The 26,909-nt window shown below is 39.9% G+C and overlaps 1 protein-coding gene across 1 annotated transcript; it reads left to right on the top strand.

Moving 5' to 3' along the window:
• Nucleotides 1-4: 4 nt before the first annotated feature.
• pgbd5 (piggyBac transposable element derived 5) lies at nucleotides 5-25,487 on the top strand. The gene is made up of 7 exons (XM_020639182.3): nucleotides 5-1,452; nucleotides 6,914-7,344; nucleotides 12,155-12,289; nucleotides 15,647-15,821; nucleotides 17,857-18,054; nucleotides 19,184-19,289; nucleotides 19,816-25,487. Exons 1-7 carry the CDS (start codon nucleotides 1,095-1,097, stop codon nucleotides 20,009-20,011), a joined length of 1,599 nt encoding a protein of 532 aa, XP_020494838.1. The 5' UTR covers nucleotides 5-1,094; the 3' UTR covers nucleotides 20,012-25,487.
• The last annotated feature ends 1,422 nt before the right edge of the window (nucleotides 25,488-26,909 follow it).

Below are 26,909 nucleotides of genomic sequence, written 5' to 3'. Positions count from 1 at the left end.
AATTGTACAACACCACACTAAAGTTCACCTTCTAAGCAAGATCGTATTGTATTGTAGGAGCAATAGGATACTAAACATCTAGGCTACTAATAAAGCTTGTTGAGATTGTTATATGAAACAAAGAAGTTTGAAGTTTCGGTGTGCAAATTGGATATAACATGAAAAACTAAAAAAAAAAATATGGAGGAACAGTCACTTTCTGTGTCCAACATTTTATTTTCATATTTTAGTGTATAAAGTGGGTTTTCTGCTTTATGGGAGAAGGGGTTACACATACATATGATATAGAATAAAAATAAATAGGGTTAAGTAGGCTACTGGATACAAGGGAACAATGACTGCCCTTATTTTACTTCAAATAACTTATTTCTAGTGTATGGAAATTGTGTATTAGTTGTTGTATATATTATCATTATTCCATATTCGTAATTTTATGGTATACTGAAAACTGTATTTTAATCATGTTCCATTGTAAAGGCCCAACTAGATCAGGGCTACAAAGAAAGGAAAAGCATCATTTTGGAGTTAAACACAATCTAAACTGTAACGGATATAATTTACAATAGGAAAAATAAAATAAGAAAAAGAGAGAACGATTTGTAGGCTATATTCTCAGCAGCATTAAACCCCGTATCTCCCATCAGCAGCTCCTCCCTTAGTTGGATGAGATTAGATGCATTTTATTGGACAACTGGGGCAGGCTGTGGTGTCAGGTGATGCAGCAGGCAGCAGTCACTACTTTCTCTATTTTCTCTTTGCTATGTAGAAATCGCTGTTATCTCAACCCGGATGCTGTGCTACAACTCTCTATAATTTTTTGCCCAGTGCGCAGCGCTGTAGACACAGCGAGGAGGCGGAAATATTTCAGTACCCTTGACGCGGACAGCTCTCCGGACCCAACACTCTCCTGACTGCCCGGAGCTCTGCATCCGAGCCTGCAGAGCAAGAGGAATTTGAGTCATACTGAAAGCTAGAGGAGGGTTTAACCACATCACGATTTTAGTTCGTGACAAATTGCACAAGCCGTTGTGGAAAGGGTGAGAAGTAGGGAGTGAAAAGGGGGGGGAAGCAGAGTATCATCACTACAGAGAGAGATGGCGGAGTGCGGGCGGAAGGCGCTGTCTCTCCTGGAAGCGGCCCGCTCCCGGTACGAGAGCCTGCAGATATCCGACGACGTGTTCGGCGAGTCCGGGGACGACAGCAGTGACAATCCCTTCTACAGTACCTCCGGAGACTCCGACTCCGATAACTGCATGGCCGAAACGGGCGAGGGAGATCAGCAGCAGCACCACCACCACCACCACCACCAAAAACGAGGCGACAAGGAGAGTGGGCACAGCGGGAGTAGTGGAGCCGGTCCCCCGGGCGCGCTGTCCCGGAGTCAGGCGGAGGAGGAAGGCTGGACGGAGACTCTGCAGGATGTCACGGTGCCGCCGTACAAAGAGACATATGGTGAGACGTGATGCTGGCGACAGAATGAGTAAGGTCATTCGTGCTACTGGGAAGAATAGGGGTGGTGTGAGGTGAATGGGTGGACATGTAGTGCAATCCACGTCCATGGTTCTGTCGCTCATGTTGTACAGAACCACGAGGCTGATTTGGAAGACCTGGTTGCTTTTGTCATTTGCATTTCTGTCTAAATGCGTGTGTGTGCGTGCATCCTCCCTGTGCATGCGTGAATGACAGAGTGAAGCGTGACAGTGCATCTGTAATTGCTCGTATTAAGTTAATAGCAAACGCTTAGCCTTTGATACTTCACCCCTTGGTGCTCTGGTACACATTCTCCTGTGGGTGTGTGTGTGTGTGTGTTCTCGTCGCAGGGCAGAGCTGGGAGACATACTGCTGTTTAATTTAGTGAACCAGCATGTTGTCCCTTCTGGTTTTATTTACACACACACACACACACACACACACACACACACACACACACACACACACACACACACACACACACACACAGAACAAAACATCATTTGTATGGAGAATTCATGCAGAAATCCAAACATGCTGGCTTTTGTCCTCCTGCGCCAAGTTCATTTACAAAACTCATAATTGCTTTGGCAGTAGATGCATGTTCTAAGCACCCCGATTTAGGTTGCACACCTTCCCATGGATGCGTGTGTGCAAACGGGACACTTGCTCATGTGAATCGTGACAGTTTGAAAGCACTCTGTCTGGGGGGAGAAAAAAAAAACAACATCTTCTCAATTATTGTTCTTGTGCCTTTTCTAACCCTCTGCTTGCCAAACGTGCCCCAACAGTCAGCGCTGTCACTGCAGAACAGCTTTATCACTTAGTAGTACAATAGGGAGCAGGGAGCCTGGTTTTGGTTTCTGGTGCAGGCTTGTGTCAGGTACCATCTTCATTTTTTACGTCCTCTGCCATCTATTCTACTTTTTCCCAGCTGGTGCAGAGGTGATAGTAGAAATGGCATTCTGCAGTGACATATTTCACTGTTACACCCTTGAAGGTGCATATGATCAGAGAATCTGTAGGAAAGGGATATGATTGTTTGGTGTTAGAAGCACTCAGGCTTCTGTTTGTAGTCTGAGTAGTGCACTAGCATTGGCTTTCAAGCAGGGAAACTGTCCGTGTGGAGAGCAAAAGAGGTGGAGCACATTGAATGTAATGCTATACCGGCACCCATCACCTGTTGTCTGATGATGACGATTTATCACTAGACACCTGAACACAGAAGCATCTAGCAATTGTTCCATAGATGTCTCCAAACTCTCTATTTTTGCTTGTCAAGTTGCAAGTCTTACTTTAGACAATGAATACGCACAACCAAGTAAGTTTTTGCCTGGATGTACTCTATCTCTGAATAACCAAGCATTGCTGGCTACACTGGAATGTTTAAAAAAAAGACCAGATATGGCGATCATCACTGACAGCAAGATTACTCAGCAGGACACCAAAAAATATCTGAAATGACTTTATTTATCCCTGTCCTTATTCTGGATTTGAAGACGTTTCCATTAACCCCAGTATCAAGCTAACTTCGGTATCATGCATTGTGAGACAGAGTTCAGATAAGGAGTTTAGCCTATTTTACTTATCCAAAATAATCTGAACCAAACTGAGTGGAGCTGGTGTCCTACAAGGAGTTTGATGAGAGAAAGCTCATAGGAGACTCCCTTACTTACTGTGTATATTCTGTGCTGCCCCACTCTATTAGATTGTTGGTTTTATTTGCTCTGTTGATTTAAGATGGAGAGGCAGCAGGTGTGTGTGTGTGTCTGTCTGCTTTGTACAGTCTGGTCTGGATCTAAAGATACAGTTAGCTCCTGTTTGCACAAGCTCAGTCAGTGTGGGTGTGGTCCTGCCATCCGCATCAGGGTTGGGATGATTAAGAGCTGCGCGACTGGATGGACGCAGAACTGCCTGGGAGCGTAATCACACTTCAAGGCTTTAAGAGCGAACTCTGATTTAATCTGCCTCAAGAGTGAAAGATCCTGAGCACCAGCATATCTACATAAATATGTCTCTCCACTGCTTTTAATAGCAAGGGATGAGAAGCTGCTTAAGTTTGATGAGGTTTCCACTAAGTCGGTCCATGGTGGAAATATTATCAGTGATATTTTGATCATGCACACTCTGGATTTTCTCTGTCTAGCTGTCTGCAAACCTGTCTGGCTGTCTTCTTGTTACCTGTCCGTCTGTCTCCCTGTCCACTCCTCTCTCCCGCTATGTTTCTTACTTTTAAGCAGTGACAGTGCTGACACAGTGTTGAAGTGGCAGCTCCACTCCTTGGAGACTGTGCGCACCCCGTACATAAATCATCAGCCTCCATCAGAAAGCATCAAGTCAACCTCATGCAAACTCCCAAATATTCCGACTTGGTTGTGTTATGGGGTTTTTGTACAGTTACAGCAGCAATAGGTTTTCAAACAGGGAGCGGTAGATGGAAACCATATTGGGCTTGCAAATGGTTTACCTAAGAACACACCCTGTAGTGCAAGGGGGGGATGAGGCAGAAATATAGGACCAGGGGGAGGATTATGAAGCATACATCCACATTTCAGATTATATAACCACTTTATTGTGATGTTGGAAGGAATTAAAGAGTTACTTATTCATTCGCTTTGCTGGACACGTCTGATAGATTACTGGTGCTGCCCATATGTCGGTTAATTTCACTGTACGTGTATTTCTCAAAGTTTGTCTTCTCTGCATTTTGCCTCATTTCATTGCAGAGACATTTGGAAATAAGAAATAGAAATACAGAAAAAGAACACTTTGTGGCAAAATAACTTACGGCCTCCATAGCGGGCCGTTGAATGACGCCGCAAAATCATAGCATTTTGTTCAACTACGCCTGCATTGGTTTTTAAGAACAAAACAAACATTTTCTTATGTTGTTTCTTAATGTTGCTAATCAGCTATTCTGGGTTCTTTTTTTAGTGTTTTAGACAAGGATCTCTCTGAGAAGACAGCCAGAAAGTGCACATACAGTACTGTATGTCTAGGTGCTCTTGTGTAAATTCTGCTAAAAATTAAGCACAAGGCATGTTTTGTCTACATAAATGGTTAACCCCCAACCCCCACAAACACTTTAATCTCCTTTTGTTAAATCCACGGTTATTAAAGCTCCAGATGCAGATTATACTTCTGTCTGAATTTTCATCATATGTGCAGTTTTGCAATGAGTTAAATGAGATTTTAAAGCTTCTTGGAAAAATAGCAGCCAATATTAATATGTAAATGTTTGTCAGAGTGATTCAGGCTCAACTCAAGATGAACTATAAAGAAAAACTTATGGAACAAAAATAATCCAATTTGCCATAGAAATCATCCTTAGGTTGTATTTTTGGCTTCCCTTTGAAATGTACTGAAGATGAATCATTTCGCCTAGGTGGAGATCCTATCTGAATCTATGATGTTTTAATCGATTTTAAGTCTGCTCCAAGGCAGTCACACTGGATTTGACTTTCAGCTTTTTTCTAATTGTATGCAAATGAGAGAATAGCTGTGCTCCAACAAATTTTGCTAGCTTGGCTGCAAAAAGGAGCGTTGTGAGCGTCCTTCTACTCTCCTCGTTTTGTGATTTCTCTCTTCTTGCTCTCCTCCACATCTAGCTTTAACAGTTAAGGTTCAAGTGTCATACTTTTTATCTTTAATTTTACATTTAAATACTCAAGTAAAGGAATAGTGTTGTTCAATTAAGCCTACAGTTTTTAACTCTCTGTCTAAATTCCCTCTCTGGGACCCAACGACCTTTTGAGTAAATCTCTTATTAACTAGCACAAACTCAGCAATCACAGTCACTGCATTGTGTATTGAATGATTGACTTCAATGCGACACCTAAAAGGCAGAGAGCTTTTAAATAGGAGGTAACATGTCAATTATAAGTGTCAATACATAGGTAACAATACATGAAAATAGGTTTAGGATATAGGATAGATAGGAAGTCACAAGGTTTACAGACACTAATAATATTCTGACATACAGTAACATGTGAAAGATATGATATGCTTACCACTTTTACTGTTGCTTCAAGCTAGCTAGTTTCATTGCTACCTCTAAGCTAACCCTTTAAACTGTTTCTTAAAGGAAGCCTGTTGCCTTTTATATTGTAACTTCAAACTTTGTCATTCGTAACGATAAGCTAAACCTTTAATTTGTTATTTTGAGTTTACTCTTAACTGTTACTTCTCAGCTAACAGTTGTAAACATGTTGAAGCACACTATGTTAAGGATCCAGCGTGCCATTTAAAAAGTTACTTAAAGCAACGTTTAAGCTAACCATTTTAAATGTTTTCTTTTTATTTCCAAATCCTATAGGTAGGCTACCTGTTAACTTAAATCTGTATTTGTAGTTGTAAATGCATATTACTTCAATATGATCTTTTTGTTAGTTAATGTCTTGAAGGTAATTTTTAACTGTCTATAGCTTCTGTTAGAAAACTTCTGGTGATTACTTTCAGGTCACTATCTTCACTGGTAACAATACATTTAAAATAACTTTTTACCGTTTATCCTTTTCCTTATTTAAACTGTTAACCTGTGCCTTTCTAGACTTACTTATCCCTTTTAAGTGATTATTTTAACAGTTTGTGCATATTTTTAGCTACCTATTTTAACCCTTTTCATCTGAATGATTTTCATTAAGTTAATGGCTTATGCTAACTTAGTGCTATTTTTTTTTTTTCTAATAAGTTGAGCTACAACACAATATACCAAATACTTGGTACACAAGTACCAAATACCCCTTGTTCGGAATTATTGAAGGATAACAGGTCTGCCATGTTTAATAGATACTTTGTGTGTGTTTGTGAAATGCTGTCAGACATCAGACGCCTTTCATTCATCGCTGCATGCTCTATCCGTTTTCAGATCAGAGCTTGATTTTCAGTCATTGCCTGTCGTAACACTAAAGGATCAAGACACTTAAACCTTCCACACGCATCAAAAACACGTCACAGTGACAATGTTCAGTGGGGTGGCTGTCATGTGGTGTTGACAAACAGTCTAACCGCTGCCTTGGGCTGGTGAAATTCATACTAAAAGCTGCTGTGGCTTTGACATGAAAAAAGCACAACAATGTGAATGTACTGTGTTTTTCTGACACTTCAAAACAATTCTGACTTTCTCAATGAATGGTTGTCTTCTGTTAGTTCTCTCTGTAATGACGAGATGGCAGTGTAGTTTACATTAGCAATAAATGGTTTGTGTGCATCTCACACAGCCTTGACTGTGACTGCTCAAGAAATCAAAATGTATCTTCTGGTACGGTGACAAAAGAAGAATCTTTTTCTACCAGCAAAGTCAATCAAATTGAAGGCCTCTTGCCAGAGTTTAAGAACCAGGAAAGAGTGACAGTTTGGCTTTGAGTTAGCCCATATGGGACTCTCTATCCGTCAATCTGCTTGTGATTCTCACACTTTTTTTCCTCGTCATGTCCTCATCCAGGCCCTGCTCAGAAGATGCCGGCCACCGCCACTGCGTTGGACTTCTTCCAGCTCTTCGTTCCAGACAACTGCATCCAAAACATGGTCACTCAGACTAACATGTACGCCAAAAAGTTCCAGGAGCGCTTCGGCTCGGATGAAGTCTGGCGTCCCGTCACAGCCCAAGAGATAAAGGCTTTCCTGGGCTTTGTCACCTCCACAAGTGTGCACCGCTGTGAGTCCGTACTCAGCATCTGGAGCTCGGGTTTCTTCAGCAACCGGAGCATCGCCTTGAAGATGAGCCAGGCACGTTTTGAGAAGATCCTAAAGTACTTCCACATTGTTGCTTTCCGGCCGTCACAGGGAAGCAATCAGGGCCTGTATAAAATCCAGCCCTTCCTGGACTCGCTGCAGCAGTCGTTTGGATGCACCTTCAGGCCTTCACAGACACAGGTATGTGCACCGTTCCACAGCCCTGCAGTGTCTCCCTAGATAAGCTTGTATTTTATGTCAGCTTAGCTTGGTGCTACAAATACAAACAGATATCAGTATTCTCCTACTGATTTCTTTTTTATAAACTGACTTTTCTTTTCTTTTTGTTAAGTTCACACCCAGTTCTCTCTTGTTCTTCAAAGGTCATGGTTGAACAGCTCAATTGACATTTAAATACACCTTCAATTATCTCTCATGAACTTGAGTATTTTCCAAGGACTTTTAAAACTAGAAAATCTTCTTAACAAGTAAATCAAAGACAAAATCAGAGACATTTTAGGTTTAGATATAGGACAAAAAGATGCCAAAGTGGTTTTCTTAGCTATCAGGTCGTGCAGATACTGTTTTACTATTAGGTATTAATTTATCTTTAAAACAGTATCTGAGGATTTTCCCACTTATATAAAATGTAAAGGAATTTTCTCTGAACTCAGGGGGACTAACTAATAGCACTTTTAAGACTCTTGCAAAGCCTCTACACAGCAAGTATTTTTTAGTAAAGCACTCGGGTTGTTTTACAGACGTCCCCTCCAGAAGCCTCACTTCAACGTGTTTCACTGAATGCATTAGATCTACATTAATGCAACTGGGGCAGTAGAGCGCCAGCCTTGCAACTCTATTTTGGGTGGGCAAGAGTTTATTCAACTCCTACTTTACTTTCGTATCCAGATGAACAGCAGCAATGAAACGATCAAAGCATTCACAAACACATAGCCTGATTGAAGTCACGTCTGATAAACCTAATCAGAACCTCTACATTGTTATTGTGATGCGATTGTCCCACTTGATTACTGTATTGTTTAGATGTGATGACAAAAAAAAGCAAACAAGAAAAAAAAGGTGCTCTTCTTGAGCACAGAGAGACAACAGCAATCACTCATGATTGTTTTTCCGTGTCCTCTACCTGATGAGAACAAAGCATGAAATGTGAGTACGATTAATAGCAGAGAGTTCTAGCAATTGATGGAAGAAAAAACAAATCGCATCATGTCATTTGCTCCTGATTGTCTGTCTTCCTTGAAGTTTAATTTTAACTTTCCTCTGACACAAGAAATGGTAAAGTCGCACAATAAATAACCTTAAAGGAGATCTATTATACTTACTTTCACCTTTAATTTTGTCAGGCTGGTACACTTATTGAGTAGCATTGGGAGATGTGTAGCTCATAAACCTCCTTATTTATCTAATTTTACTGGTGTCAGTAAAATCACTCATATCAGCATCCACCTGAAACAGTTCATTTCAGCTGCTGTCTCTTTAAGGCCCCTCTCCCCATTGCGTAGGGCACCCGGCATATCCTCCAACTTTGCCCTATGCTTTGCTCTAATACGTTGGAGAACCTGTCATCAGGTTTCGGCCAAGTCTCGCAGAGTTCTCGTAACACCTCGTTCAGAGCGGCAGGAAACCACGTTATGGGATTATACCAACAACTGTGTATCTTGTGTTTAAAAAAACTTTGCTGAGGTTTAGTATGGACATCCAACATCGTAAAATTATATGTATGTGTTTAAATATGGATCTGCATTATATATGTCCTTTAACTAGGTAACTATACTAAGCTTTTCTCATTGATGATATTAACTCAAGAAACTTATGCTTATTCAGAAGCTGGTTAGGAGGAGAGCACCAGGGGTGGCTAATCATATTCTTGTGGGATCTGGAAACACCCCTGCAGCTGATGTTGAGCTCTTAAAAATTAATGGCTTTCTGGGAAGTAGATGATTAAATTGCCGTCTTCGGTTTGACTGCTATAACATCATCTTCAATGTGAAAGATGATGTCAGTGCTGTGATGCATTTGGGAATACACGCCTTAAACAGCAACCCCAGCCTCATATCAGCCTAACCCTTTCTGCGCAGTAATATTACCTGTCATAACAAATGTGAATAAAATTTGTTGCATAACTTTCCTTGAACAGCAATAAAAGGTTTGTTGAACTGTGGTTTCACATTAGAGCTCTAGATCTAAAAATGACTCGACCGAAACATTGAGGGCACGCCAGCTTTCAGACAGCTTCTGTGTGTGTTTGTGTGTGTGTGTGTGTGTGTGTGTGTGTGTTATTAGCAGTGACAGGGTTTGTGTGTATCTAGGCCAGTTTGTCTTGTCTGTTGGTTTTCTGTGCCGGGGGTAGAGAGCGGGCCCAGATAGTGAGAGTGACACAGACCGAATCTGTTGCTCCACCGATGATGGAAACGTTATCTGTCATTTTACTGTGAAAAGCAGAAGGAAGTCGAGAGCTGACACATTTGTTGAGGCTGCAAATGACAGTGAGTTTAATCATCAATAAATCTGTTAGTATTCTTAATTAATGAAGTATTAATGCAGTCAATTAGATGTCAGAAAAGGGACAATGCCATTGCAAATTTCAAAAGCACAAGTTGACTTATTTAGTACCTACAGTCCAAAACGCAACAATATTTTCTGTGATATTTGAAAAGAAAACCAGAAAAAAATTCTTGTTTACAAGGCAGGGGCAAACGAGTTGCTCTTTTTTTAAATGGCCATTGTGACTGTCATAAGTAGATGTAGTAAATTTCTTACAGTTCCAACTAATCGATTAATCATCACAACATTTTTTTCTACTTTTTACTGCCAAGAAATAACCAATAGACGATTATGGTTGTTGAAAAAAAAAAAACGGGAGCCTTTGTGAGCTGGTTTTATCTGCCACTTGGCGTTATTTAACCTGTGTTTGTTAGTGTCAATGTAAGAGTATAGGTGCTATCATGTCACCATTAACACTGCTGAATATTAACGCCTGGTTATGTCAGCACCTTCTGAAAGCCATGCTCCACATTGTCTGTGTCTGTCTGGCACTTTTCTGTTGACACTGTTTAGTATTGATTTACAAGGTTCAAATCTTTGAGAGCATTATTGGTCCAGTCGTCATAGAACAACCACTGAAGACAGCCAGCAAGTGCATTGACAGATTGTCTTCCCCTCTCTGTCCGATACAGGATAAGTGAAGCCATGCAAATGATTTACACGGAGCCCCCGTGTGCAGATGTAACCACCTTGTCCTCAGTTGATAGGATAAGGCAGTATACTGCTGTGCTAATGAGGCATCTACAGGATGAAATATCTCTTAAAAGGCTATTATGGGTTGGGTGATGTCATCCATGTAAAGGCTAAATAGCCTCATTAATTTTCCACTTGTTTAATCCACAACTCAATATTTGACTTGGAAATGACTTGTTGCTCTCTGTCGTGGAGCAGGAGAGCTGTTGGTTGCTGCATACATCAGCTTTAGTCAAATCATCGTGGACGCATGCGGTCGACGGAGGAGGAGGAGAGGAAGACTCCAGAGGAAGGGAAAGCAAATTGAAAATGCAAATATTTTCGTGTGGTTGTACGCATCTCTGATAAATATTTGGCCAGGTTTAGATGTTTTTCAACTGGTTTAATCGGCCGAGAAAAAAAAAAATCTGAAAATATTCGGTTTGATGTGTGCGTGTGTTTTCTGTTAAGGCCTCTGTTTGTTTGTGTTTGGTTTGTGAATGTCTGCCTGTTGTAATACACTCTTTAATCCCCCACTGAGACACTAATCCTCAGAATCTGATCCGACCCATCATCTATTTAGAGAAAGAGAGCAGACGTTGTGGAAAAAACGTACAAGAGGAAGATGATGTGCTTCACCCCACTCTTGGAATATTCTGACATTTCTAGCAACATGATCAACAACATGATGGAATAATATAAATATCACCATCATTGTTGTACTGCACACTGTGGCTGCAGGAACTTCTCTGTTCTCACTTCAGATATTCGTGCAGTGTCACATCATGGGAAAAAAACATATATATATTTTTTTGGCTTAAACCACTAAAATGATTACTAATTCATTGATGCGAGGGCAGATTAATTTGCAGACAATGGACTCATTATTTGATTGATTTAAATGATTCAGATTTAATCTGTAGTGTTTGCTTGGATGGAGAATGTTTTTAAGCATGCACATGACCTAAAAGTGTGTCTCTATTATGCTTCTTTATGCATTCATGTTCCATCATATTTACATTTGAATCAATCAACAAAATGCTCAGCATATGGCAGAACCACTGATGTGTGTGTGTAACTTCTTGTCACAAATATTTTTCGATGGGTGCCATTGAATATAATGCATTATTCAATATTCACACTTCAGTATAAAAACATCTAAGGGAATAGAGAACCGGTTTATTCTATTTTTCTGCCTTTTAGGAAGAAGTTAGTGTCTAGCTGGTTCTATTTTTCATGTATTTTCACGAGTGTGAAGTTAGAAGAGAGTAGCAATGAAAATGAAAGCATTGTCTTCACTTAGTTGTTTGTTTTTGTGCTCATGACAAATGATCTAGCCACTCTCAAAAGAGGAGAGAAAGACGTTCTGAAGGGAGTAACATTAGAAAACTAAATTACAATAATAGAAAGAATAGAAAAGAGTGAAACTGACACAGGAACAGGGTTTTTCCTCTCTTTTTACAGATAAAGCTACACATTTCAGCTTGTATTTCGGTCTGAAACAGATTGTTCTCTCTGTTGTATCACCTTCAAACACAAGAAGACTTGTACAGATTTGTGTTTGGCTGCCTTTTCTCTCGTAACACGAAGTTGTTATGTTACATCATTCACAGCCTCACTTGTGTCTCTCACAGTTTTCTCCTTTGTTAAGGCCAACTATTCTTACAGCCTGTACTTGTGACATGGTTATATAAAAAAGACAAATTCACATGTACAGTAACACGGTCTGTGTGTGTGTGTGTGTGTGTGTGTGTGTGTGTGTGTGTGTTTCCAGGTTCTCCATGAGCCTTTGATAGACGAGGATCCAGTGTTCATCACCACCTGTACGGAGAGAGAGCTGAGGAAGAGGAAGAAGAGGAAGTTCAGCCTCTGGGTTCGACAGTGCACCTCCACTGGATTCATCTGTCAGGTAGCAGCGCACTTCAGTCAGCGTTTTATGTTGTATGTTACTGAAAAGAAAGTAGAATGTGGGAATAAGCAAGTGATCACAATCACAATCGTTTCTTTCAGGTCTCAAAGCTGGAAAAGAAAGGTTTTTCTGGATACTGTTACTTTAAGGGTTAAAATCCTCATTGCAAACTATAAAAGCTCGAGGCAGAAATCTAATATTGTACATGAAAGTTGTACACTTTTTCTTCAGTCTGCCTGAAGTCAAAAAAGCCTTTTGATAAAACATCAGACTTTGATCTTCCCAGGTTTCTGGATTTCATTCTCAGGTTGCCAATTTTTTCCTCATTTTGTATTCAGCACATTACTTGCAGACGCTTGAAAGAAAATAATCCAATTTCAAGAATTCATCAAGAATCTTGGTGGGCTTTACAGAATAGAAAACAGAAGGTTTGCTTTTAAGGACTGATGAAAAATCATTTTGATTTTGTCAGATTATTTGTAATCTTGTGTTAGAGTAGAAAAGCTACCAGTTGAGGATTATATCTGAGTCGTCACATCAGCAGGCGAACCTGCTCTGCTCACTAACAACCTTGGCCTTAATGCAACCTGCCACTTGATTATATAACACTGCCACTTAACCAGAGCCCAGCACTGCAGGAGGACTGCCACACAGACCTGTCCAACTCTGACCGCTGCAGTGGACGGAGGACAAAACATTAAAAACCACAACTGCGAGAGGTTGTGCTTTTTAATTCTATTTTTGTTTCTTTTATAAAATCTGTGGCCGGAAATTTAAAGCAACCTCTTTTTCTACTGCCCAGTTTGTGTGGGACTGGATATCTAGCAAACTGGGATCGAAGCACAAAACAGTTTAAATGTCTTGTAAACTGATACTGTGCTGGACCTCTAGCCCTCCAGCCACCATACACAGATATTGTGTGAACTGCTATCCTGAAGAAAAAGAAAATTACAGATGCAACAGCTACAATCATAGTGAATTTCCTGTTGCATGTAAGTGGCTGCTTTAGAAGTAAACTTAATACATAGGATCTGCAGAGGTGTGTTGGCTTGAACCAAAAACTGAAGAGAATCAGAAACAGCACTGAAATGTTCTGAAGTGACACTGAACATCGACGCAAACACTTGACTCAGAAAAATATTCAGACTAATTGAAAAGATCGAACTTTACAGCCTCGTCCTGTGACGATGAATCCCGAAACTGAACTGACATGATTGACATGAAAGATTAAAACGAGCAAAGTGATTTACACTTACGTTTGCAGGTAGCACTACAAACTTGGATCAGCCATGTTGTTCTAGCTAAAAGCATCAAATGCTGTATGATATCAAAAAATGAAAACATGTCAGTAAAGTATACTTGCAATTACTTACCTATCCATGATAACCTCTATCTATTTTTTTTTTTAGAGAAACTGGAATGAAAGTACAGCAATATAATGTTAACCTTTGTATAAAAATGTCCTTTCAGTTTAAATACTGTGGATATATAAATCTCCGACGGAAGACTGCTGCAGACAGGGTTTCCATCTTCAGCCTGGAAGATGTCCAGAATGACATTAGTGAAGAGAGGACAAACCATGATTTGAATTTCAATTTGAACATTTCCTTCTTCTGGAGTTGTTGCTTTGTATCATTTGATTGAACTGATGAATCCAGCTCATTTTGAATGTAATCCCTGATCAACTTTATAAAACAGATAGTGTGTAAGAAGCATCACAGACTGATATTAAAGCCCTATTTCCTTATCTCGTACATTAAACATACATTATGACATCATTTTCTTTCATAGTGACTGTGGACGGACGTTTGGCAGTCACTCAGTATTTTACAGTCCCCAGCACACTGTGTGTGTGTTTGTGTGTGTGTGTGTGTGTGTGTGTGTGTGTGTGTGTGTGTGTGTGTGTGTGTGTGTGTGTGTGTGTGTGTGTGTGTGTGGGGGGGGGGGGGTTCTGAAATAAGATCCTCTTTCTCGAAATGAATTGTGTCGAGGGAAAGAAAAAAAATCTAAGAAATAAAACAAGTTAATGGAGCAAATCAATGAGATTCCATTAGCTAGTGCTACACAAACACCAAACACACACGCACACACACGCACACACACACACACACACACACACACACACACACACACACCATACAAACAGGAGTGGATTGACCACTTAGTGTGATAGCTGAAAGCTTGACGTAGATGCCAGCTAATCAGGCTGATGCCGTTCAGCTTGTGAACAACTGCAGAAATGTAAGTGCTGAAGAAGGACACCGGGCTGTTAGTGGGTGTACACTTCAGTTTGTACATATGTGATAATGGCTTTCTATGGAAGACAAGCCGTAGTTATTTCTTTTGAGATTTGTATCCTGAAGGGTTTCACATAGCAGCGTGCAGAGCAATATAGCACGGTTCGGTCTGCTTTGAAGCAGACCAGCAGATCAGGACAGATCACTAAATTGTTTAGGAGTATTACAGGGAAGAGATGAAAGTAAAAGGGGGGCGAGAGAGACTGGGAGGGAGAGAGAGAGAGGGGGCATCAAAGATCCCCGCCTTTGCTCATAGTGAGGATGTTTAAGGTCGGCAAATCCTGACAGACGATTCATGGTTATAAGACGGGGGTTAACCCTCCACTTCCTGCGCGCCTGCTTGCTTTCACTCCACAGATGACACCATGGCGAGCACATTACATGCAGCTGCCACAGACACCATTTACCATTTCTTAATACCATCCTGCAAAACTTTAACCAAAGAAACTATTGAAATATAGGATACTGAATCGACCTTATTAAACTTTCAGGCATCTGAAAACATCTTCACCAGGCTGTCATACTTCCATATATGGTGACCCCGCTGCACTTACCAACAATAGTTTTAGAAACCCAGACTCAAGCAAAGCATAGAAAGCGTTGCAGCTTTCCAAATAAACGTAATGTTGACATGAGTCATTTCAAAAGTTTTTTTTTTTTTTTTTAGTCCGACTTGAAAAAAAACAAAACACAGGAATTTGCCTCTGTGGATTTGTTGGAGTCCTTGTTTTGTCAACACTCTGCAATAGAGAGATGAATTTTAAATACTACATAATAAATAATAAATAAAACATTTCTGCGTCCAGTTTCATCTTGATTTCTACATCCTCATCACCTTTTCTCTGGGAAAATAGATTTTTAATATCTTCTTGTACTTCTTTCTTTGAGCCAATAAACACGTTGATGAATGATCACCCACTAAAATGGTTTAGATTTATACAGAAGCTTCACAGCTTTTTAATGAAGCAGACAGTAAAATGGCGCTTTTAGGCAAACTGAAATAAAGTTTTCTTGATGTATATGTGATTCATCTAAATGTCTTTTTCCTCCTACTCTGCAGGTCTCGGTCCATCTTAAGGAGGGTACAGACAGTCTGGCCACCTTGAAGAATAAGCCTCAGCTCCACAGCCTGGTGGCCAAGCAGCTCTGCCAGAACATCTCTGGAAAGAACACCATCATCTTCACGGGGCCGTCCATCACCAGCCTCGGCCTCTTCACCGAATTCAGCAAACAAGGTACACGATCAAGTCTCATAAACCACCTTTCCTTTATCCATCTTTTTCTTATCTCATCTCTTGTCTACTCCCTTTCATTTGTAGTTTGATGTGCAGATTGTAATCTCTCTCCTCATGCTATCGCTGTCTCTGTTTTTGCATTATTTATGTTTAATCATGTTGTGATGAAAGCGTCCTCAGGCTAAACGGCACAGAGAGGACGACAGGCTGTTTACCTTCTAATGAGACTTCACAGCCCTACATTGTGCTGTTAGAAAGGCTCATTGTCTTCGTCTGCATCCGTCTAAGTTTCAGACTCTGAAGAGGGTTTTGTTGCCTTCCCTTTAAAAGCACATCCTTTATTCTTAAATAGCTGATGCAAAAGAAAATGGAACATTTGATGCTGTTTTCCACATATCTCATAATGCCAAACTTATCTTTAATTATAAAAGCTTGATTCTGTTGTCAGGCTGAGCCACATTTATTATCTCCTCTGTGACCTCTTCTTCTTCTTTGTATTCTATTAATAGCAGATTTCAGCCAGTGTCCACATGGCACAAAAGACTCACAATGTGATTGAAAAGCAGAAGACAAAAAAAAGCAACTGAACAAATCAGGCTCATTTGATGACTTAATCTGCAGTTTTTTAGCCGTCAGCTCTCACAAAAGCTTTTTAACTAAATTGAGCAGTCGAAAACTCAACCAGACAGATCTTCAGTCCTCCAAGTCGAGACAAACAAGTGGAGATATAATCAATATTCTGTCATCCTTATTAGGTGAAGCTACTATAAGGCATTCAGACAGAAAAATATTCAGAGCTGAGCTTCATGAAGGAATTGTTTGAGAGTTTCCTTTCAAATTTATTGGGCTGGATTAGTTAAGTAATTTAATTAAGATGAACTCACTGTGGACACACACACACACACACACACACACACACACACACACACACACACACACACACACACACACACACACACACACAACTGGTGATTTAAATCACTCTCCAAATTGAGAGCGTTCAAAAACTAGCAGCAGTCAGCCACATGATTGTTTCACCGCTGCTCACCCATGTAGGAAATCAAGAAATGAAATGGGTTGAAAGCTGAAAAAAAAAAAGATAAGATGAAGACGACAAATGAAGAGAAACAGTACAGCCGAGAAGGAGAAAAAGAGGCTCACATCTGAGAGGCAGAATGTAAGAAAACCACAATGAATTCATGAAAAAGAGTCTCTGCGGAATAGGATGAAACGAGGGCTGTCATTAGCACAACTAACTTACAGTTATTTGCTGGATCAATCATTTGTTCCATAAAATGTCAGGACAGGGTAAAAATTGCCTCTCGCTATTTCCAAAAGCCCGATGAGGTTTCATCAAAGGGCTGTATTTGTCAAATCAACAGCCCCAAAGGAAAATAAACATGTGAGTGACTGGAATCAGGGAGTTTCTGGCCTCAAACATGACTCATAATGATTCATTAGAAAAATAAAATGAAACCTATGAACTTCACTTCACACAGTTGTAAATAAATTACCAATGCATTTTCCTAAAGCTTGAGTTGAAATATCCAAAAGTCCAAAAGAGAATTGAATTTGCAAAATCAGCAGCTCATAAAAGAAGCAAATGTTTAAATTTCAGGCGCTTTAACCAGACAATTCTTACATTTTTTTATTTAAAAATACTTTAAAAAAAAAAGGTTTTTGGGCTCGTTGTTCCTTTATTAGAGTGACAGGACAACGGATATAGCCAGAAACAGAGAGAGACAGAGAGTGGGGAATGACATGTAGAAAAGGAGCAACAGGTCGGATTTGAGCCCAGGCCGCCCGCTTGGAGGACCACAGTCTCTGTGCATGGTGCACTTGCCACTACGCTACCTGAGCCCAATTGTTGCTGATCATTGTAGTGCTGATCCCTTCTTGATTGATCTAATTAATAAATAAATAAATTTGTTGGTTAATACAGTTGGCTATTTACAGTTTATTCTGTATTACTAGAATGCCTCTGTAGCAGATTTAATATAAATGTAAGCGTTCCTTTATATTTGTTTCCCTCCAGACATCTACTGCTGTGGTCTGCTGAGCACCAGGAAGAGCGATTGTACCGGTTTACCCCAAAGCATGCTGGTCTGCGGAGCCACGCCAGCACAGCGTGGCCAATCCCGAGTGATGATGAAGGGCAGCATGTCACTGATCAGCTGGTACAACAAGGGACACTTCAGGTTCCTCACCAACGGCTATGCCCCCACAAAACAAGGTACACTATCAAGCACTTCAACTCTTGTGTTAAGTTTATCAAACATGCATTCGATCATCAGGTGGAGAAATGTATAATCGCCCTCATATTTTTGGGTCTGCCTTTAATCTGACAGTTTTTCAAAAATACGATTATCTTATTAGCAGGGGAAATCTGCACACTGATAAGCATTCATGTGAGGGGAAATGAGTGAGAGCTTCTAATCCAATATAATCCATTTCCAGGAGGTGACAGGATCATGATTTCCGCCCCCTCTTAGAGAATAATCCACTCTCGATGTAACAGCTTTGTTTAAACCTTTTGGAGGGGTTGCAGGCCTTAAAATGAAGAGATCAACAAGTTCATCTGTGGCTGTCCACTATATGAATCCAAATGTGCATACGTGTGTGTGTGTGTGTGTGTGTAAAGTTTACTACTCTCTGTGCAAAAATCTAAACAAATATTACATTTTTTGTCCCAGTGTTTAATGAAACCATGTAGTGATTGTTATGAGTATAATTGTATTGCAATAACTCACTGGGAACTGAAAAAGGTGTGCAGACTTGGGAATGAACACATCCTTTTTAGCCTACACAGTTACATTCAGGTAGTTTTTTTTTATCAAATGGCTCCTAAACTTTTTTCCTGGGAGACCCCTTTTTTTTTAACTTGGTGTGGTAGATATCAAATGAAGCATACTTTTATAACTACACAGTAAATCCATCTTAAGGTTCCCAGAGCAGCTGACATGTTTGACTTTGTTAAAAAAAGATCTTAATCAAAGACAAATGACAGTCAAGAACGACTAACACTGACTGCTGCTTCCATATACATGTCTAAGGACCCTGATATTTTGTCTGCTGGCTCTTAGCTCACACAGAATTAAATGTAAAGAGCCATCTCCCTTTTTTATTAGCACACCTGTGCTTTTCTTTCTGTGAAAAACCAGACTTTCTGTTGTCTCAGCCCCCCCAGAGACCCAAAGAGGAAAGACCAGCTAAAAACATAAATAGTAACAATGATCCTCTCCTGTGTCTGGTTCTCGGTCATGGGAACACAGAGTCTGGAGACAGTGAGTCCTTTGAGGGGGACCTTGTTCCTCTGCTGTATGTCTCTCACTCATAGTTTGTCCTGTGTTGGTTTGTGGCAGGTATGATCATAAAGAGGAAAAGTGGCGAGATCCCATGTCCCTTGGCTGTTGAAGCCTTTGCAGCGCATCTCAGCTACATCTGCAAATACGACGACAAGTACAGCAAGTATGTAAAACGATTCACAAACGGATCATTTGTGACTTTAAACGTGCTTTCTTGCTGCGGGTTCATGGTGAAGAGTTGAGCTAGAAGAAAGAATGGAAATGAAAGCACTCAAGCAGACATTCAAGACATTCAATAATTACAGAAAAGCGATTAGTTGGTTGAAAGTAAATCAATTTGCATCCTTTTGGATGAGTAATGCATCACTGTAGGTCCACTTTTGAGAAAAAGTACCATTAACCTCTGGGTTTTGCATTTTTAGTCCTACTGATGCATAATGTAACACCACTGTACTCCACAAAAACAGCCTTATGATGACATTTTAAAAGCAACTGACTCATGAGCATTATGAAAAAAGGGAGAAAGTTGTGGTTCTTTTTTTTTTACGGTTTTTGATGCTTGTTACCAGGAGAAGTATAATAGTCTGTCTTAAAGAATATAATATACATTGGAGATGGCTCGGTGCACTTGTTCTTTAAAAAATCTGTGATTAAAAACCCTGGTGTAAGAAGCTGTTTTTCTCCAAAAGGTACTTCATCTTCCATAAACCCAACAAGACGTGGCAGCAGGTGTTCTGGCTGAGCATCAGCATCGCCATCAACAACGCGTACATCCTCTACAAGATGTCTGACGCCTACGCGGTTAAACGCTACAGCCGAGCGCAGTTTGGAGAAAGACTGGTCCGGGAGCTGCTGGATTTAGACGACTGCTCCCCCACACAGTGAGGAGGAGGACGAGGACTGCAGGAACACACTAACACACAAACACAATCCCCCACACATACACACATTTACACTCCTGTACAGACTCTGCAATGTGTCTATGTGACGATACTAAGGCAGTGCCAAGCTGATGTCTCTCTTACTATTTAGTTGTTCCCTGTGGTACTGTAACTACTCATAAAGAATCATGAGCCATGGGACTGGTCACACATGCCTCACCTTTCTCATCAGGAAAGAGAAGAATGTTGGAACAATGAAAAAAAAAGGGGACAAATTCATCCTTAAATGATGTCAGCTCCAAGTTTAACTCCTATCACAGAGTGAAGTAACTGATATGAGCCTGAGTCTCCTGTGTGAGAGTTCAAAGATGTACGTTTGAGGCTGAAAGGCTCCATGTAGCTCCATATCTACGCTCTACAAAAACACCTGCAACACAGCTTAGTAAACCAGGACTATGGTGTGTGATCCCACGCTGCATGCATGAAGAATTCGGATTGTGGTGTTCAGTTGTTCAGTGTGAAAATGATTTCTGCTCAAGGTTGGTTTTCAGAACTTGATGTATGTATGTATGTATGTATGTATGTATGTGTGTGTGTGTGTATGTGTGTGTATTTAGCAAGTGGACCTGCAATTTGTGTGTGCAACATTGAGCCTGAGGATGTACATGTACAGCTGTTGTGACCAGGATGGGTTGTGATGCTGTGTATTGTTTTGCGCTATAGAAGGACTGTCAGGTGACGTAAAGCCACAGCCAGCGTTGTGCCACCAACTCACAGCCTCCAACTTAAAAAGAGCCTAGAAAAGTTATTTAAAATAGACTTAAAGGCCCTTTAAACTGGATATCCATTTTTTGAGTATTTCTCTGTAACAGTTTAAAAAAAATCACTAAAAGATAAAAATAAATAATTAAATAAATAAATAATTTAGACTTTAAATTGTAGCTTACCTGTATCAGTGTGTGTAGTTGTGCTTTGATCAGAAAGCATAAGTAAAGAACCACACAACCCTACAACTTTCAATAGATTTTGGGCATATTTCCAAATCTTGACAAATGCACTTAATAATTGGTCTTGTTTTTTATACCAAAAACCATCAAATTGGAAAGCCACTTAGCCCAGAGAAAAACACAAACAAAGTCGATGTAAAATAATTAAGTCTTCTGAAAATGTGCTCATTTACAAAATCACACCAATCATAGTGATGTTGAGGAAACACTTTTTCAAGGCCTTTAATGAAAACATATCAAACAGTAAACACAATCAGATCCACAGCCTACTCTCTAACCAATATTTTATCAGCAAATGAACTTGTCTTATTTCTCTTTTATTACTCGTGTCGTTCTCTGTACTTTGGCTTTGCAGGGCAGAACATGCTTAAAATCCCTTTGATTGCAAGCCCAGTATAAGCTGGTGTTGCTTAGCAACAAGTTAAACCTTGGCTAGTTGGCACAGACTTGGGACAATATGTCTTGGCAAGATTTATGCCCAGGAAGTAAAGACTGAATCAGTAGTGGCTTGTTTCATGTACAGTAGGTCTGGATTTTCCAGCGCTGACCTTTCTTTTATTTCCTCATTGGGATCTTCAGACATAAAAATTTGTTAGTTGTATATTTTTTATCTGAGGACTTGCGCATGCAGTAACACTTATGACTTTACTTTCTATCTCCTAGATTTTTTTTTGTCATGTTTTGGATATTGCTGCACATTTCTTGCCAAGTAACAGATTGAAACCTGCCATCTGGTGTCCGGCCAGTAGATGTGTGAATAAAAAGGGGACAGGTTTATCATTTTTAAATACACTCCCTAGACCATAACACTTTACCACACTGCTGTCTGTGGCTTTAATGCTGCCTCCACAGTCCACTTTGCTCGTTGTTGTAATGCTGGAATCATGTTGTGAAGATTTAAAGTGAAAGATTTTAATGTGTGCCCGCTCAGTCAGCATGGTCTGTATGCAAGATGAAGGTTTTGAGTTATTGTGTGATTCGCTTGCACGACTCATGCACTTTTTCCCCCATCACAGTCTGGCACTTTGAGGAGATTGTAAAGTTAGAAAAATGTTTAATAGATGATCCTTCTAGTTTCTTTTTGAAGCCAATGATAGTATACACTACTCCCAAAAGAATATGGAAAATATGAATAGATAAGTTCTGTAAGTAATAGATCATCAAAAGGACTATAGCAAAAAAAGTGACTGACAGTTAATAACCAAAACAGTACGATTTCCACCGTAGATTTAGAGTACATGGTACAGTATGTATGTGTATATTTTGTTTACAAATTACTGTGACTGTACTTCCATAATCCCTCCGTCACTGAGACTCAAGATTGTGATTTTTTTAACTTTTTCACTTATCCAAAGCATCATTGTTGTTATTGTTGTTGCTCCGGCGTGTGTGAACCTCTGAATGTTGTTGTCACGTGTCTAATCACTGTTCACCTTGTAATAACACTAATTATATTAGCACCCTTATCCTGTCATATCATTGTAAACGCATTGTTTAAATACAGAATTTAAAATGAAAAAAACACATGTTTAGAAAGAGATGTATGTGTTGCAGCAAACATGCTTTGTACTACCCTGCAGTGTTATTGGGTGGTGAATCCCCATTACATACCGACTTAATGTTGCACTAACCTTTCTTCCTGTGAAACTTCAAAGTGTTTGATAGAAGAATTTCTTTAGTATGGTGGCCTACAAGGGGAAAAGTGCTGTAATGACCCACAGTAATTTGAAGAAACGGTCTGCAAATTCAAAAATGTGTAAAAAGTCCAAAACAAATGTATCAACAGAACGCCGCTGCAAATGAAAAAAAGAAAAGTGCTGCAAAAAGTCACCAACCAGTGATTGATCGTAGAGTTTGATAATAGGGAGTTACACTAGAGAAGTCAAGAGGTGAACAGCTGCTCTGATGTGGTGAATAAGACAAGGCAAGGATGGGAGAGGAGAGAGAGGGATGTTGGACATCAATTTGGGCCGACTGTCTCCATAGACATGAGCAGGGATTTGTTGAAGGAATCCCCAGAATGAAAGGAGCCAGACTTCTGTTGGCTGTATTCATCCCCGCCTGACTTTGTCACCACCTTTTGGTTTGGAAAACTTCTCCTCCAACTACAAAAATACAACTATTTTCCCTATGAAAACACCTTTCACTAAAATGCAGTTCAAAGAAGTGTCGCCCCCTGCAGGCACTACTGGCTACATCTCAATTTATCTCAACAAGATTTTTTTAATTGCAGCCTGTTTCCATAACTGCATTTATTTTGTACTTGCATATGTTCTCAAATTTGCATCATTTCTGAACTTCATGGGAATCTTTGGGCATAAGCAATGTGTTTTTTTTCCCTTCTCAGCCAACGTAGTTCAACTTTGGAGAAAGCCAATGGTAACTGAGGAAAAAAACCTTGACAGTAGGTTTTTTGTTTAACAGTAAGAAAAATCCATTACTTGAAGGTCAGAGGAAACAATCTCTGCACTTGGATAACCTCAGAGTTAAGGAATATACATTCAGTCATCACAAAGTGAAACAGAAATGGATGAAGCAGGCGGAGAGAGAGAGATAGTGTGAGTACTCCAAGAAAATAAATCCAACTCTTTAAACCCCAAAAAAAGAATCCCAGACTGCGTCAGAAATGTTCCCTTCACGGTGTATAAAAATGAGCCTTTGTGATGGCTGCATTTGTAAATTGGCGTTAAATCTGCAGCTCATGGTGCTCTGAATCAGACGTCACACACACCTTAAGATGGCGCTCACCATGAACTGTGTGACAACTGCAGAGATCTTTTCTTAGTGCTTCTATCACTGCTAAGACCATGAATCAGCACCAGGGACACTGCAAGGCAGTAGTAGCTTGGCAACAAATTATATATGTATATGAGAGGAAAAGAAGAGGTAGTATTTGAAGTTTAACTGCCCGTATGGTAATATTTTTATCACTCCAAACTGCAGAGTGAGAGCTGAGTGGCTTCATGTCGACTCCTCTTTATCACTGATAAGAAGAGAAAGGGTAGAGGATTCTCTCCCATGATGCTTCTGTTCTTTTAGTTCCAAGGAAAGTTGCTTTGAAACACAAATAGATCGGAAAGGTGGCTTCATTTTTATATCTCAGAGTGGATCTCTGAAGTGATTTAAAAAAAAAATCACTCTTTCAATATTTCTGCCCAGCCAGCTTCACTGATCAGCAATGAGTCAGACATCTCTCCAGGGCCTTTTCTTCTATTTTATTTTTTCATGGATTCACAGTGGAAAAACTAGAAGGTAGAATTCCAAACCAAGACTTGTATATTCAAACCTCTGTTCTGAATCTGGAGACATCAATGTGTCACCTCCCCTGCAGAGTGTAGAAAGCTGAAAAAGACAGCCCTGTACCCCTTTGCCTTTGCTGTGGTGACTCACCTCATATACTATTCGTTGTAACATCTCGATAGCATCTCAAGGTCCAAATAAAGCTTCTTTACCCAAGGATACATAATCTAAAGAATTAGGTCATGAGAGAAATCTGTTATGGGTTTTTTTTTATTTGTTAACATAAGTAAACTACTAAAACAATAGAGTTTCCCTCAGTTTCATCTCCTTTTCTCACAGCAGAGACATCAGATATGTTGATGAGGCTCACTCGTTAATGTCAGACGTGCTAATGGGAGTTAACAAATGCAGAACGGAAGGTGCAACAAACCATGCAAGGTAGAAAAAAAGTTCTCCTAGTCACCCGTCAAAAGCTCTTTGAATTGCTGCAAACATACACGTGAATAAATCACCCTGACTGTTGGTTATGTTGTGGTAATGACATGCAGTGCTGTAGGAGATATTGTTCACGTGTGGCGTGCTGTATGTACTCGTGTGCCATCTCTTTACAGAGCGCCACACATGTCTGTGTCTATGTTTGGAAAGTGAGACATAAGAGTGAGTAAAGAGATTTACCTGTGGATGTGTTAAAAACATGAACAGTGGCTGACCTCAGGGCTTCATGACTAACTGCTGTACAATATGTTCACTAACTGGAATAATCAACACACACTAATGTACTTCTATAACCTTATCAGGTGCTAAGAAAACCCTGTGTAAAAGTGATAGCAGGCTTATGTTTGTTGTTGTTGTTGACAGCTCATCAAATAAACAGTCATCTTTTAAGGTCATATGCTGCAGAAGTTGTACCACTGGAAAAAAAAAAAAAAAACAAGTTCACATATTTTCAATAAAATGTCAGAAATATACATGTTACAAGTCACCAATCGCAGGCTTTAACTTTAACAAGTGGTCGAACTATTTCACTTGTGTTGTGTAACTGTGGCTGCAGGATGGACGATGTGTGTATGTGCATGCAATCTAAACGTTTGGTGGAATAAAGTGTGTAAAATAACTGCTGTATGCAGGACCAAATAACTTCATACAGTTTGTGTAAAAGGTTGATGAGTTGTACAAGGTCGTCGTGTAAATGTGTCCTCATTAAAACTTGCCACATGTTGGTGCTCAATCAAAGATGTGAAGATTATTTCACCTGTAGAAAACGAGGCCCGTATTTAATAATGAATGGCAAATTTAGGGTCAAAGTTGCATCATGGTAAATGTTAAGAGACGCTGCTTTTCCTGCAGCTCCATGATTAGAAGATTTTTATCTGCAGAACAATATCTTTCCACATTAGCTTTAACATTTGTTGCTTAATGTTAGTGTTCATTAACTTCTCAGAATGGAGTTGAGACTTTTATTCAGCTGTTTTTCTCCAGTTTTAACCGCCTCCCCTCTGTAATGAAAAATGACATTACAGTAGATAAATGGTTAGATAGACGGACAGACAGACAGACAGACAGACAGACAGACAGACACCCCCGGAGCCTACAGGTGGATGGTGAGGTGGCGGTGGGGCTGAGAGCGCAGTAGACGGAGAGAGGAAATCTGGAAATCTTGCATCATAAATAGACAGCTCATTGGAAGGAGGTGTTGTCAGGTGAATGTGGATAATGACGCAAACTCAAGTTTTCTGCCTGAACTTGCTTCTCAGGCGTCACCTCATATGTGTGCCTTTTCAAGTATTGTTTAACCGTCATGCAAGACATGAATTATTGTTTAGAAGTCTGTCAAACCCTTATTATGTGCTTTCAGAGAAGAAAAGGCCTGGATAATAATAGACAAGTGCACGGACAAAGGTTATATATTTGACTGGGATGTTTGTCCTTCACTGCAGAGCAAAGCAGGAGGAGGAAATCTGTTATGAATTCATGCATTAAGTGTTCGGAGGAGTTCAAGAGGTGTTTCTGCTCATAAACCTCCACAGCAACATTTCCAGTGGGACACACAAGACAAAGCAAAGAGGCAAGAAGATAGGAGAATAACACTAATAGGTCCTGGTTTGGATTCAAAACAATGACTAACTTGCCTTCATCAGCCTCAGGTCATTTGAATAATGCAGCACTGTGGTACAAATAGATAGCCCTGTTACATATTTGAAAAGTCATAGTCGTAATAATAACTTAAATGTACCACACTTTAAAGCTCCTGTGAGAAACTTTAGGTTTGTGCTGATTTTGTCGCCCCCTGTGGACAAAGAAGTGGTACATGAAGTGGTTTTAATATCTCAGTGTATTGACTTTTAACAGTCAGATGTATCACTCACTGTGAATATTTTCTGTAAAAAACAAAAAAAAATGTCATAAAAGGTTGTTCAAGCTGTTGAGGGTGCTGCCTTTGTCTGACACTTATCTGCCTCAGCGACAGCATTAGAAATCACAGTATAGAAACAGGCAATCTTTTTGTTGATGCTCTTATTATTTATTCCTCCTAGGAGCTTTAAATAAAATGTTTAAGAAACCACCAATATTAAAAAAAAGATAGAAAGTAAAATATGCTGCATGAAAACAGGAAAACTATACCAATAGCAAAGTAGTGGCTTCAAAACTGATTTG

The sequence above is a fragment of the Labrus bergylta genome, chromosome 10 (genome assembly GCF_963930695.1).
Source record: "Labrus bergylta chromosome 10, fLabBer1.1, whole genome shotgun sequence".
In the NCBI taxonomy this organism is placed as follows: domain Eukaryota; kingdom Metazoa; phylum Chordata; class Actinopteri; order Labriformes; family Labridae; genus Labrus; species Labrus bergylta.
Note: the sequence above shows the minus strand (reverse complement) of the source record. Positions and strands in the feature narration are given on the sequence as shown.

Bases quoted from the DNA above. Each gene is read 5' to 3' on its own strand.
- pgbd5 (XM_020639182.3), top strand. From the start codon at position 1,095: ATGGCGGAGTGCGGGCGGAAGGCGCTGTCTCTCCTGGAAGCGGCCCGC. The intron at 1,453-6,913 runs GTGAGACGTGAT...GTCCTCATCCAG, and splicing joins GCCGTACAAAGAGACATATG to GCCCTGCTCAGAAGATGCCG. The intron at 18,055-19,183 runs GTACACTATCAA...GGTTTGTGGCAG, and splicing joins CTATGCCCCCACAAAACAAG to GTATGATCATAAAGAGGAAA.